Raw genomic sequence first — 12,207 nt, 5'->3', positions numbered from 1 at the left:
TTCTTGTTTGTAGGTAAACCTCAATAAAATTTATCCGTTCTTTTAAACCTCATTCAAAAATGTCGTTTTTTTTGTCTTCTTATAATCACTTCAATAATGATTCATACATGGTACATTGCATTCAAAGCTATTCTGTTCTTGTTAATGGAGCGCGAAATCCTTGGAGGTGAAAATATATAACACATTACGTTCCTATTGTTATAGTTATGGAGTTCAAAATGCATGTAAATTACTTATGTCCTTACGTAGCAACTAGAATTGAAAGTTCATTATCCTTTAAGATAAAGAAGTAACAAAATCAAATAAATAAACCGTATCTATTGGTATTTAATATCAAATACTTAAATCAAAGATATATATTTATAGAGATAAATTACAAATATAGCATATTTATAGTTTAAATCTTCTCTATAGTTTTATATTTTATTTTTCTAATAGGACACAGCATTAAACAATTTTTGCGTCTTGTGAGCTGTCTAACGGATAAACCTTTTGACAGTTCTCAATACAGTACAATTTATATTTGCGTCAGCAAGTTTAATTATTGTAGAATTATAAAAAACTAACAAGTTCTATGGCGGTGATAGTATAACAATATGTTTGATATCGTCAAGAAGATAATTTTTAACGAATTTTTAAATGCTGACCTTAAAATGTAATGACGTTTTTAAAAATGTTCTAATTATTTTTTTTTCAAATTCAGTTTTATTATCTTTATATTCGTGTTCGTATTTTATTATCCGTGTTATTTTTATCTTGATGCAGTTTTTAATGTAATAATTAAAAGAACTACTACTATTTTATTATCATCATTTCATAATTACATTTCTTTGTCTGTGAAGTTTACGAGTACCAAAGCGCTGTTTCTACTTACTAAGAATTTAATATTTTTTTTAAGAGTTGAAAATACTGAGTATTAGAGATGTTTTTGAGAGATTGATCTCCGATATAAATACTATCAGATGATGTCCTCCGTCATCTAAAATTGAATATTTCTTAATGCAAGCATAAGTCTAAAATTTATTTCCGTTTCTTTGTAAATATATTGAATCAAATAAAATAAAATTTTTAATCTCTAAAGATTAACAATTTTCGTCGTAAATGAACGCCTTTAACTCTGTCAACACAACATTGGCCTTAGCCCGTCTATTGCAGACGATTTAGACAGTATCAGACAGACACTGTGTCGCCTAGGACACCCTTCAGGAAAACGCTGAGCTGCTGCCTAAGCTCTGCGCCACCCTCTCGACCTCATTGGCTAGGCCAGTTCGGCTGTAGGAGTCTTTCTCATTTTAGAGCTATGCCACGAATGCTTGACAGAGACCCCATTCCGGGTTTCAAATGAAGTTTTTCTTCTCCAGACCCAGATGATTTTGAACCAGGTTTATCCCTCGGTCGCCTTTTACGACCCCCACGGGAGGAAAGGGAGTGGTGCTATTCTACTCGGCCGACACCACACGGCATGGCAACACAACGCGCCATTAGTAACTCTGACTACATTTCTGGATAGTCGACCAACTATAAATTATGAATAATATGACCTACCCACGTTCATTTGCCCATATCAATAACAAGATATTTCTTGATTCCATACCTCGTTGAAAACGTCTGGTTCTGCTTGTAATCTAGAGTGTGACAGTGGAAGTAACTCAACTTAAAGAAGATCACAGCTAAAGAATATTGCTCTCAAGTATTAGTGTTTTCCTTTATTGAGTAAGGTAGCCAGAGCTTCTGGGGAGGGTCGAGGTGGTAATGCGCTAGCGAGTCTTCTGGTGTTGTACGCGTCGATATATAGGCTGCGTAGGCTACGATAACCGCCTACCAACAGGTGGACGGTACGCTTGACAGTTGTAATACTGAAGCCGCTACAGCACTGTGATAAAATCGAATAAGTCGAGAAAGTCGATGACATAACATCGATAACTTATTGCTATGCCGCGCTCATAGTATACCGTGTGTGACCTAAAAATATTATAAAAACTATACATTACTTCATCGTGACGTGCGTCGATAATATCAATTAAACATGCACCAATTTATTTTGTAGATGTATGTTGCTAAACTGTTATTCAGTGTTCGATGAGTTTAAGCAAGGTTTTGGTACATTGAGTGTTTAATAATTAAGATTTCTTGCAAACGAAAAAAAATCGACTTTAATTTATATCCACAATACGACGTAGTTAAGTGGTTGAAAAAATAGTCAATGTAATACACATTTGAGATAACTCAAAAGTACTTGTCACCACAATCAAATTTAAATGAGATAAGACAAGCTCCAACTTTCGATTACAAAAATATTTATCAAAATCTATACATCCAATAAAAATTTATAAGTTAACATACATAATAAAAAATACTGTCGAAACGAGAACGTGCTCTTTTTTTGATGTCAGTTAAAAATGATCTTGAAAATATTACGTCATAATGGCATAGCAAGCTAATAACATTTTGTGTGATACTAGCTTTGCTTTGAGGTTTCACTTGCGCAAAATCTGACCTACTTACGACTTATTTCTAACTTATTCTTAACTTCGAGATATCTACAAATTAAATATCATTACAACCAGTTCATCATCTACGATCCGACAACCCGGAGTGGAGCATGTGGTGGATTTAGCTTCGATCCTTCTCCTATATGGCGATAAAGGGCTATTGCCCAGCCGTAGAATGTTACAGGCTGAATGAATGAATGAATTAATTAATTAATTTTATTTCAATCAATCAATACAAGTAGTTCAGTAGTTTTACGTAAAAGAGTAAGAAAAGTCATCCTCACTATCGCATGTTAGGAGTAGGTTTATAAAATAAGTCGGATGGTAAGCTTATTTCATTTCTCATCAATTTATAAAAACAACTCTCTGTAAATCTGTAAATTGCAAAAAAAAAAAACAATAAGATGCTGATTGTAAAATCTTTTTATAAGCCATCTTCAGTGATGCGATGCAACGAAAGACAATGTTTTCCTCTTCCTTGTGGACGCTATTATTTTACAAAATCACTTCCGGTATTTTGAAGTTAGTTTATTTTCGTCATTTAGTGAATATTATGTAATTAAATCGCTTGGCTATCCACTTGGCTCCACTGAAGCTTGGCGGTATGTTCCCTACTACAAGTAACGATCGATATCAGGTATTTATATATAAGGGCATACACCCAAACCGGAAAGGAATCATCATCGTAATTCATTTCAACCTATTGCAGTCCATTGCTGGACATATGCCTCAACAAGTTCATATGTGTTGTCCATAGACACCATGCTGGGCAGGCGGGTTGGTGACCGCAGGGCTGGCTTTGACGCACCAAAGACGCTGCTGCCCGTCTTTGGCCTGTGTATTACAAAGCCAGCAGTTGGATGGTTATCCCGCCATCGGTCGGCTTTATAAGTTCCAAGGTGGTAGCGGAACTGTATTATCCCTTAGTCGCCTCTTATGACACCCACGGGAAGAGAGGGGGTGGCTATATTATTTAATGCCGTAGCCACACAGCTTAAAACAGCGGAGCTTAACACAGCGGAAAGGAATATTTAAAGAAATACAAATATCCATCCCGAGCGTGATTCGAACTCGCAAACCGTCGATGTTTTAGGCGACTATTTGAACAACTACGCCAGAGCGGTTGTCAAAATTCAACTTGTCGAAATCTACCTACTTATTTTAGGATTTTTCTTTTTATTTCAATTTTGTAAAAGAACTATAATTTATGATAAATTTAAATCAATTATCGAGAAATTATGTTAGTATCATATTAATTGCGTGTTGCGTTACACTACTTACACTATGGCCCCGACGGATGACCGATACCAACCAAAACCCTTGGGGTGTTCCTTCGATGCGATTGAAGGCCAGTCGTAATTAACAACGCCTAAGAGGCTGCCTCGAACACTAACGTCACCTACTACCTCGGGGCCGTATAATGCGGATGATATATCCCCCGATCCATCGTCCGCCTGTCCCAGCGAGTGGGGGTAATAATATACTTTGATAACGCTTAAATAGTAATAAGCGGGTATGTCTTATTTTACTGTATTAACATATTCATTCATCAAATAGTTACTAATGGCTAACTGCAGTCTGCAATGCTACTGAGGCCTGACAAAAATAAATAGCAATGTAGTACATTTACAATTTACGAAAATAATAATGTTAGGCGTTTCAAATTACTATCTGGTTATTGCATCGCTTAAAACCGTTTTCGTCTTTAAAAAAAACCTAACAAAACGGGTTTTGTAAAAACCGATAATCATCGGTGTTTTGTTCGATTACCGGTATTGACTATCTCGAAATGATTTTGCAAGCTTTGCACCTTTTTTGTAACTTAATTTTTTTCGTCTAAAGCTAATTTAAAATACGGAACACATAATCATGAGTATCTTAATAGAAGTAATAAATCTGAATACGAAGCATATATCACTGGCAGGAATCCCTAAAAATCCGGTTTTATTACGTAAATAACTTCGCGGTCCAAAAATGTTTCAGTTAGACTTATGAATTATTTACAACCGTCAGATTCACTATCTTGTTTGCGTAAAATGACTTAAGGAGTAAAGCAATTACTAGGTAATGAATTGTATTTGAAAATATCATGCAAAGTGTAAGCTAAATGCTAAAGTAATAAAGTTTGGCGGAGGAACCTTGTATAGGTTGGCACATACCAAAAGAAATCCTCAGGTTAAAGTAAATAGAGTTAAAGATGGTGACCAGCCAAGCAACAAACAGAGAATTCCCATTGGAACTACACCAGAAAAAGGAATAAAACCCTCCTAGTTTTAGGAATTCGGTAGAAGTTTTGAATCCAGCCTAATATTAACTAAGGAATCAGGATCATCAGGAATGATATCATGTCAGAACTTTACCATTGCGTAAAATTACAGATTGCCGACATGCTTACGATGCCGTGTTCTAAATAAATAAATATCTACACAATACACACACGATCGTCTTGTTCCTAAAGTAAGCAACTTAATGCTTGTGTTATAGGTAACAGCCGACTGGTATAGCTATTTATATATATATATATATATATATATATATATATATATATATATATATACATATATTACACCCAGACTCGGGGTGGGAATCGAACCCACAACCCCCGGAGCATAAAGTAGGGTCACTACAAACTGCGCCAACAGGCTGCCCATGTTCTAAAGGTAAATATTGCATAGAGTTCCCACATAAAATTAATACCTAGTTAAATTTCTCGCTGTTTCTCGGCTCGATTATAAGAATAACATGGTGATAATCATTCGAAACTTTAAAATAAAAACAAAAATAAACATCAACACTTCATCATCATCATCACTCAGCCTATCGTAGTCCACTGATGGACATAGGCCTCCGCAAGTACACGCCAAAAACGGTGTGAACTCATATGTTTTGCCCATAGTCACCACCCTGTGCAGGCGGGTTGGTGACCGTAGGGCTGGTTTAAAATAAAATAAACATACCTATGTGTAAAACAAAATGAAATATTGTAACTCTGTAAACTTTAAACACAATAATTATTCCTCCTTATGTCTATCAGTGCAATCAAGAGAACTTGGCCTATATAATTAGACCTTGGAAAGCCCTAAGGTCAGCCCTCGTTCTGCATTTATTAGATCTATATAAGAACACGTCCAATACTGACCCAGCAGATGACATACGTTGAATTCATAATTTTCTGAAGGAAAATACTTGATTACTATTGCTTACTCAATGATTGATTGAGTAACCAATGGTATCTTGAAAGTTTGTTTCAAAACTCATAAGGTTGCCTGACAGAGATAACTACTATCTTGGCACTAGTGAAAGCCATTTAATTCTTAATAATAATAACAGAGATGACTACTAAGTGATAAGGCCGCCTTATTATGTTTCTTCTTTCTTTATTGAAGTTTAACTTCTTTACACACGCTTGACTTGGAGAGAGACTTTTTAAGCTATTTTCTATATAACTAAATCGACGAACAAGCGTACGGCTCGCCTGATGGTAAACAAATATCGTTGCCTATTGACATCTGCAACATCAGAAGCATTGCAAGCGCGTTGCCGACCCTATCCCTAACCAACAGGATCACAACACTGCTTGAAAGCAGTAATATTTAGCTGTGATCTCCTGTAAGGTCGAGGTACTACCCCAGTCGGGTTGCTCCATTTTTAACCGACTTCCAAAAAAAGGAGGAGGTTCTCAATTCGACTGTTTTTTTTTTTTTTTTTTTTTTTTTTTTTTTTATGTGTGTTACATCAGAACTTTTGACTGGGTGGAGCGATTTCGACAAATTTTCTTTTAATCGAAAGGTGGTGTGTGCCAATTGGTCCCATTTAAATTTATTTGAGATCTAACAACTACTTTTCGAGCTATATCTAATAATGCGTTTTTACTTGACGCTTTTTTCGTCGACGTACGTTGTATTATACCACATAACTTTCTACTGGATGTACCGATTTTGATAATTCATTTTTTGTTGGAAAGGGGATATCCCTAGTTTAGTACCATGACAAGGAAACCAGGATCTGATGATGGAATCCTAGAGAAATCGAGGGAAACTCTTGAAAATCCGCAATAACTTTTTACTAGGTGTACCGATTTTGATAATTCTTTTTTTGTAGGAAAGAAGATATCCCTAGTTTAGTACCATGATAAGGAAACCAGGATCTGATGATGGGATCCCAGAGAAATTGAGGGAACTTCTTGAAAATCCGCAATAACTTTTTATTAGGTGTACTGATTTTAATGATTTTTAATTTAATCGAAAGCCGATGTTTATCATGTGGTCACATTTAAATTTCATCGAGATCTGATAACTACTTTTTGAGTAATCTTTGATAATGCGTTGTTACTTGACTATTTTTTCGTCGATCTACGTTGTATTACTCGTCGATGTAATTGAAGTCGGTTTTTTTTTTCGTTTGCAAGCAAACACAATTATTTGAGCAGAAAATTTTCCTGCTCTTCCCTACTTCAGTTATTTCATACTCTGTCCTACCTCAGTTATACAAACGATCCGACAGGTTATTTTTTTTTTTTTTTTTTCACTCTTCTAAATAATAGGACTACCACGTACCCTATCCGCTGTAAAGACGAGTGAGAATCAGATTAGTCTTATTACATGCTAAGAACTGAATTGAACCAGCCTTTACCGTTCCTCTGTTGAGCAAAGACCTCCTCCGCATATGAGCAGGAATAGAGATTAACCTACCACGCTATTCTACTGATGTCAATGATAACAACCAGGACCGATGGCTTAGTGTGCTCAGAAACACAGTTGGGAGACAAATTGTTTTTCTCACAGTGTATTTAAATAATAACAATATTACAACTAGTAAGATCATAATTAAATTCCTTATTCTGTACTTGAGGTTCCTCAAGTAACAATACGCAGCATAAATCTCTACGTATAATAAAAAATCATTTGTTTTCTAACTCGTCGCAAAAAAGACACCGAAGGTAATGAAAAAGTAACTAAAATATTAATTTCAGTCAGTAACCCGTCATGATTATTTTAATTCCACGTGGCAGAAATAGTTAAACGTTTATAGATAAAAAATATTTGTGGGCTCCTAGGATGTTCAGATTGGCCAAAAAATTCATGGACATGCGATTTGCATGAAATCATAGAAATACTCTCTACAGAAATAAAAGTCTCATATTTAATGCGCAGTTAAAATAAACTTCAAATTATTATCTGCTGTCTGATAAGGACCTTTTCCTTTATTTCATCGATAGATTATCTGGTAAAGTTACTAATGTGTCAATTTAAAAATAATCCTTTCCTTGTTCCTTATCGCTGTTAACATTTCATGGTTTATTTTAAAATGAACCGTTTTGTCTTCAATGAAAAGTAATCAAAGCTTCGTTTTTTAGAATACCTTGTTAATAAAATGAAAATAATGAAATCCTTCAGTTTAAGTTCACAACAACTGCACGCATAAACAAATAAGAAAACTGACATAGCGTGTGTGATTTTATAATTCTGCAAAAAATATCAAAATATTTTAATACTATAGAATACACCAAATCATTTTAAAATAAAAATCATTTATAAAATAAAAAATAACATTTTCGCAAAAACAAAAATAAATTGTTATAACACATTTCATGGTTTATATAGAATTGATCGTCAAAATTTCTCTCTCAACCAACCAACAACAGCCAACTACAAACAGAATTTAAGTGATCTTTTATTTCTTCACAAATGACTGAATTAATCGTATGCCTATATACGCAACCGCTGTGTATGCGACAAGACGAATACTTGTCGTAATTGATAACTGAGCTAACCACTCTCTAAATGGATTGTCATTTAACATCGTCGGCCATTCAGCGATGCAAACTTCGTCATAGTTCTGTGCTTGAGGACGAAGGTAACTCAATAAATGTAAATACGCAACGTGACCCGCTTCCAAAGCTGACGCGATGTCTCCATCACCGAATACATCTAACGCGCCCCATTCAAGATTTTTGGGCTTAGGTTTTAAAGTAAGTCGTCTTAAAGCGATGAAGTCGCCACATCTTGGTACATAAATGTCTGATATATCTGTTTCTTTGTAATTTATAGGTGTTGCCGCTTCTTCACCAAAGAGTCTTACTAGTTGCTTCAGAACTGCGTCTTTAGAATCGACTTCATCATTTTTAACTGTCAAATAACCTATTAAGGCTGCATATTTTTCCATACTACCGGTTGATGATATCTTTGGGCGTTCAGTGGCCCAAATTATTGGGCCTTTTACGCTTAGTATATCACCACTGTACCCTTCTTGTCTCCAAAAATGTTCCTCGTATTGTACAACAAACCTTTTTGCCTTTCCTTTAATCATAGATTTGATTATTCTGACTTCTTTTGCTGTGAGCAGTTGTGTTTCGAACTCAATGTTACGTAGTTCTTCAGGGTTTAACGCCATTGCAAGTAAACTACACACGTAATTAGTATCACCTTTTATAGTTTTTAATATTACTTGTTCGTCTGAATGGGAACTTATTTTTTTTATAGCCTTTGCTCTCAGTGTAATGTTAGCGACGCTTTTCTGTAATTTGTTTGCTAGACGTTTTCTGCAGTAACCATGAAGTTTTTCTCGAAACTTCGTGTTGTTACCGTCTAAGTGATTTCTAGAACTACTAGTTCTGTAACACTGGTGTAAGTAAAACAGTACAGACACAACTTTCGCGGACGCGCCACAAACTAGTCTTACAGTGTTTCTCATTATATCCCTAGAATTAGGAAAGAATAACGCACCACATATATGTTTCTCCATTGTGGTTTGATCATAATACAATAAACGATTTCGTTCAGAAGCCTCATCGACTTTATTTGCTTGAAACAGTGCTTTCATATTTTCATCAAGTAGAATTTGATATTGATTTAACTCAAACTTTTCTAAGATGTTTAAATAATCGAAGTCATGAAAATCTCGAACACAGGCGACAGTCATTCCATTTTTATATTCAAATAGTTTGTTTAAGGGAGTTTTTACTTTTTCAGGTGATATTATAGCGTCTGGTAAAGGGATATCAAAGTCCTTCCCAAACATAGTAAGGTAATGCCTCGCTATATTACCTATAACTTCTTTTGCAGTACCTTCATAGGGTATTTCTTTGCTTTCTTCATTATCTTCCTCCTGAAAAGCTACATTACATTTTGATTCCTTTGACTGTTTACCAGCTAGATCTAGAACGACTATGTCCATTGTGTTACCAAATTTTTTCTTCAGTTTATGAGCTGTCACAATTCCTGGTAGACTACAGCCTAGTATTATGACATCGGCTTTGATGTGACTAGAGTTGTCTTGAGATGATTCGCATTTCTGGACCATTGTTGAAAATTTTTAAATGAATTTGATTAATTTTTAAAAGTAAATAAAATAATAAACAATATTTAATATGTCATTCTCGGTGACAGATAATTTAAACATTGATATTGTCCAAAGAGTATATTTGTTAATATCAAAATTAATAATTGTTAATTCTAGTTTTTTTTTAATGTTTAAAGTTGTTACTACAAAAAAATTGTCAACCAATAATTTAAAAACAAAATAAAACATTTTCTTTATTACTTAAAATAATAGTTTTTCACATTTCATATTTTCGTTTTCGTAATAAATTAAAATTGAGATAATGTTTATCAATTGTCTACAAAATAATAATAATAATAATAATTTATTTATTTTGCAAGAATATGGTATACAAGTTGTCAAATTACATAGTTAGCCAACATATTCTACCGATTTTCGGTGTGCAAAATTTTTTTTAATGTAACTTAAATAATTCATTTTAATTTATAAAATGTCAAAAACAAAACAAATCATGTCAATAAGATAAAGAAAAAAAAACATGAATTAATAAACAGCAAAATCCATGTCACATATGGTCATTTAAGTAGTCATTAACATTATAATACAATTTATTTAACAGAAATTCATAAAAAAAATTCTTGAATACTATCAGTGGTAAATCCTTAGAGTATCCTTATAAAATATATATCTAACTAGCGACCCGCTTCGGCTTCGCATGGGTGCAATGCTGATACTAGTTAGATAGGTAGCTGTTAGATTACACGTTGCTACAGAATGCGTTGAAGAAATAAAGGTTGACTGCTCGATTCCCGTAGGTGATAGCGTGATAATATGTAGCCTATATGTTGACCCGACTTCTTAATAATATTCGTGCCAAATTTAAAGTAAATCCATGCAGTTATTTTTTTGAGTTTATCCCGGACATACATACAGACAAACAGACAAACAGACAAAAATTCTAAAAACTATATTTTTGGCTTCGGTATTGATTGTACATCACACCCCAAGTATTCTTTAAAAAAAATATTCAATGTAGTTTTGACTTTCCTACCATTTTAAGATAAGCAAACTAGGAAATAAATTATTTATTGAGAGCGAGATATAAAGATATTTAAGACCTTGGACGTCGGTTCTTGAATCGAGTTCAATTGCTCACGTAACATCTGACTCATCGCGACGTCATCAACGCTGCCCTGACTTATTAGCCGAGGTCATTGCCATTTGATGACATAACACGTGACACAGATTAAACAAGTCTATTGAGCCAGTTACATTCTTGTGGTTGATGATTAAAAAATAAAGAAATTAACTAATTGTACTGAATGCAAAAAAGTGTGTATCTAATTCCAGTTTTGATATAACGTGTTCCGTTTTTTCGACTGAACGAAACTTTCCTTCCTCAGATCGATAAGGAATACTGACAAATTCGATCTGCTGGTGATCCATATTTAAATTATAGCGTTAATTTGAGGAGAAAAATAGCCAATAGCCTTCTTCGGTATATGGGTTATCTAAAATAAAAAGAATTTTTCAATTCATGTCATGTTGATTTTTTGTTGGTAAAAAAATATTTACATTTATGTGTATACATATATCAACTTACATTTAGCAAACGAAGAAATAATATATTTACAAATAATAACAAGAAATCGTAAATTTTCGAATGTCATTCGCATCGTGACCATCATTAAAAAAAAAAAAACACTATTTTAGCACTGACACAGACTCTGCAAATCCCTTTTAACGTGTTTATACTTTTGTACCTTAACCTCAGCCGCTAAAAAAGTTTTTATTTTTCTTTAAAGCCTGCCAGGTTTATTTTGCATCCTACAATAAAAAAAAAGTAAAACTGGAGGACCTTGCGCATCCATTAGCTGTGTTTTGAAAGCTTTGTAGAATTAAGGATACAACCTTCAACCTTCGCGTGTCTTAAGGTGGTATACGTCAAAAATTTTAAAAGTAGTAAGTTCGATAAAATATCAGAAAATCTTAATTTTTAGTTATTTATAAGAAATTGTACCTTAAGTACGTATATCTATAATATAAAAAAATTAAAATGTTTCACCTGTAACAATTCAACATCTTAGAAATTGAAATTTTCACTGCCTAAATAATGAGCGTTGGTGGTGTAATGGTCAGCATAGTTGCCTTCCAAGCAGTTGATCCGGGTTCGATTCCCGGCCAACGCACTCTTTTTTTTCTATAGTTATATTTTTAGATAACACATTATTTTTCATTATTTTTACCGTTGTTCTAAATTTGAGGGACGTTTGTTGTTTTTTAGAACGAAAGCTAAACTTTTCCAATACTTATTGCGGTTTTAGATGTCAATCAGTTGTTTGGCATTCAGCCTGCGACATCCCACAGCTGGTCATATGACTCTTTCTCCATATAGAAGAAGGTTAACAACCAGGCCCGACGGTTTAACGTGTCC

General features: G+C 34.0%; 1 protein-coding gene and 1 non-coding gene across 2 annotated transcripts; one reads left to right on the top strand and one right to left on the bottom strand.

Moving 5' to 3' along the window:
* Positions 1 to 8,165: 8,165 nt before the first annotated feature.
* LOC123670419 lies at positions 8,166 to 9,794 on the bottom strand. Its single transcript, XM_045603916.1, has one exon. It carries the CDS (start codon positions 9,792 to 9,794, stop codon positions 8,166 to 8,168), a length of 1,629 nt encoding a protein of 542 aa, XP_045459872.1.
* A 2,096-nt stretch (positions 9,795 to 11,890) lies between these two features.
* On the top strand, positions 11,891 to 11,962 carry Trnag-ucc. Its single transcript has one exon. It is a non-coding gene; the product is annotated as a tRNA-Gly (tRNA).
* The last annotated feature ends 245 nt before the right edge of the window (positions 11,963 to 12,207 follow it).

This window comes from Melitaea cinxia, chromosome 1 (assembly GCF_905220565.1).
Source record: "Melitaea cinxia chromosome 1, ilMelCinx1.1, whole genome shotgun sequence".
Taxonomy (NCBI): Eukaryota; Metazoa; Arthropoda; class Insecta; order Lepidoptera; family Nymphalidae; genus Melitaea; species Melitaea cinxia.
The sequence above is the reverse complement of the archived record's forward strand: the minus strand, read 5'-3'. Positions and strand labels throughout refer to the sequence as shown.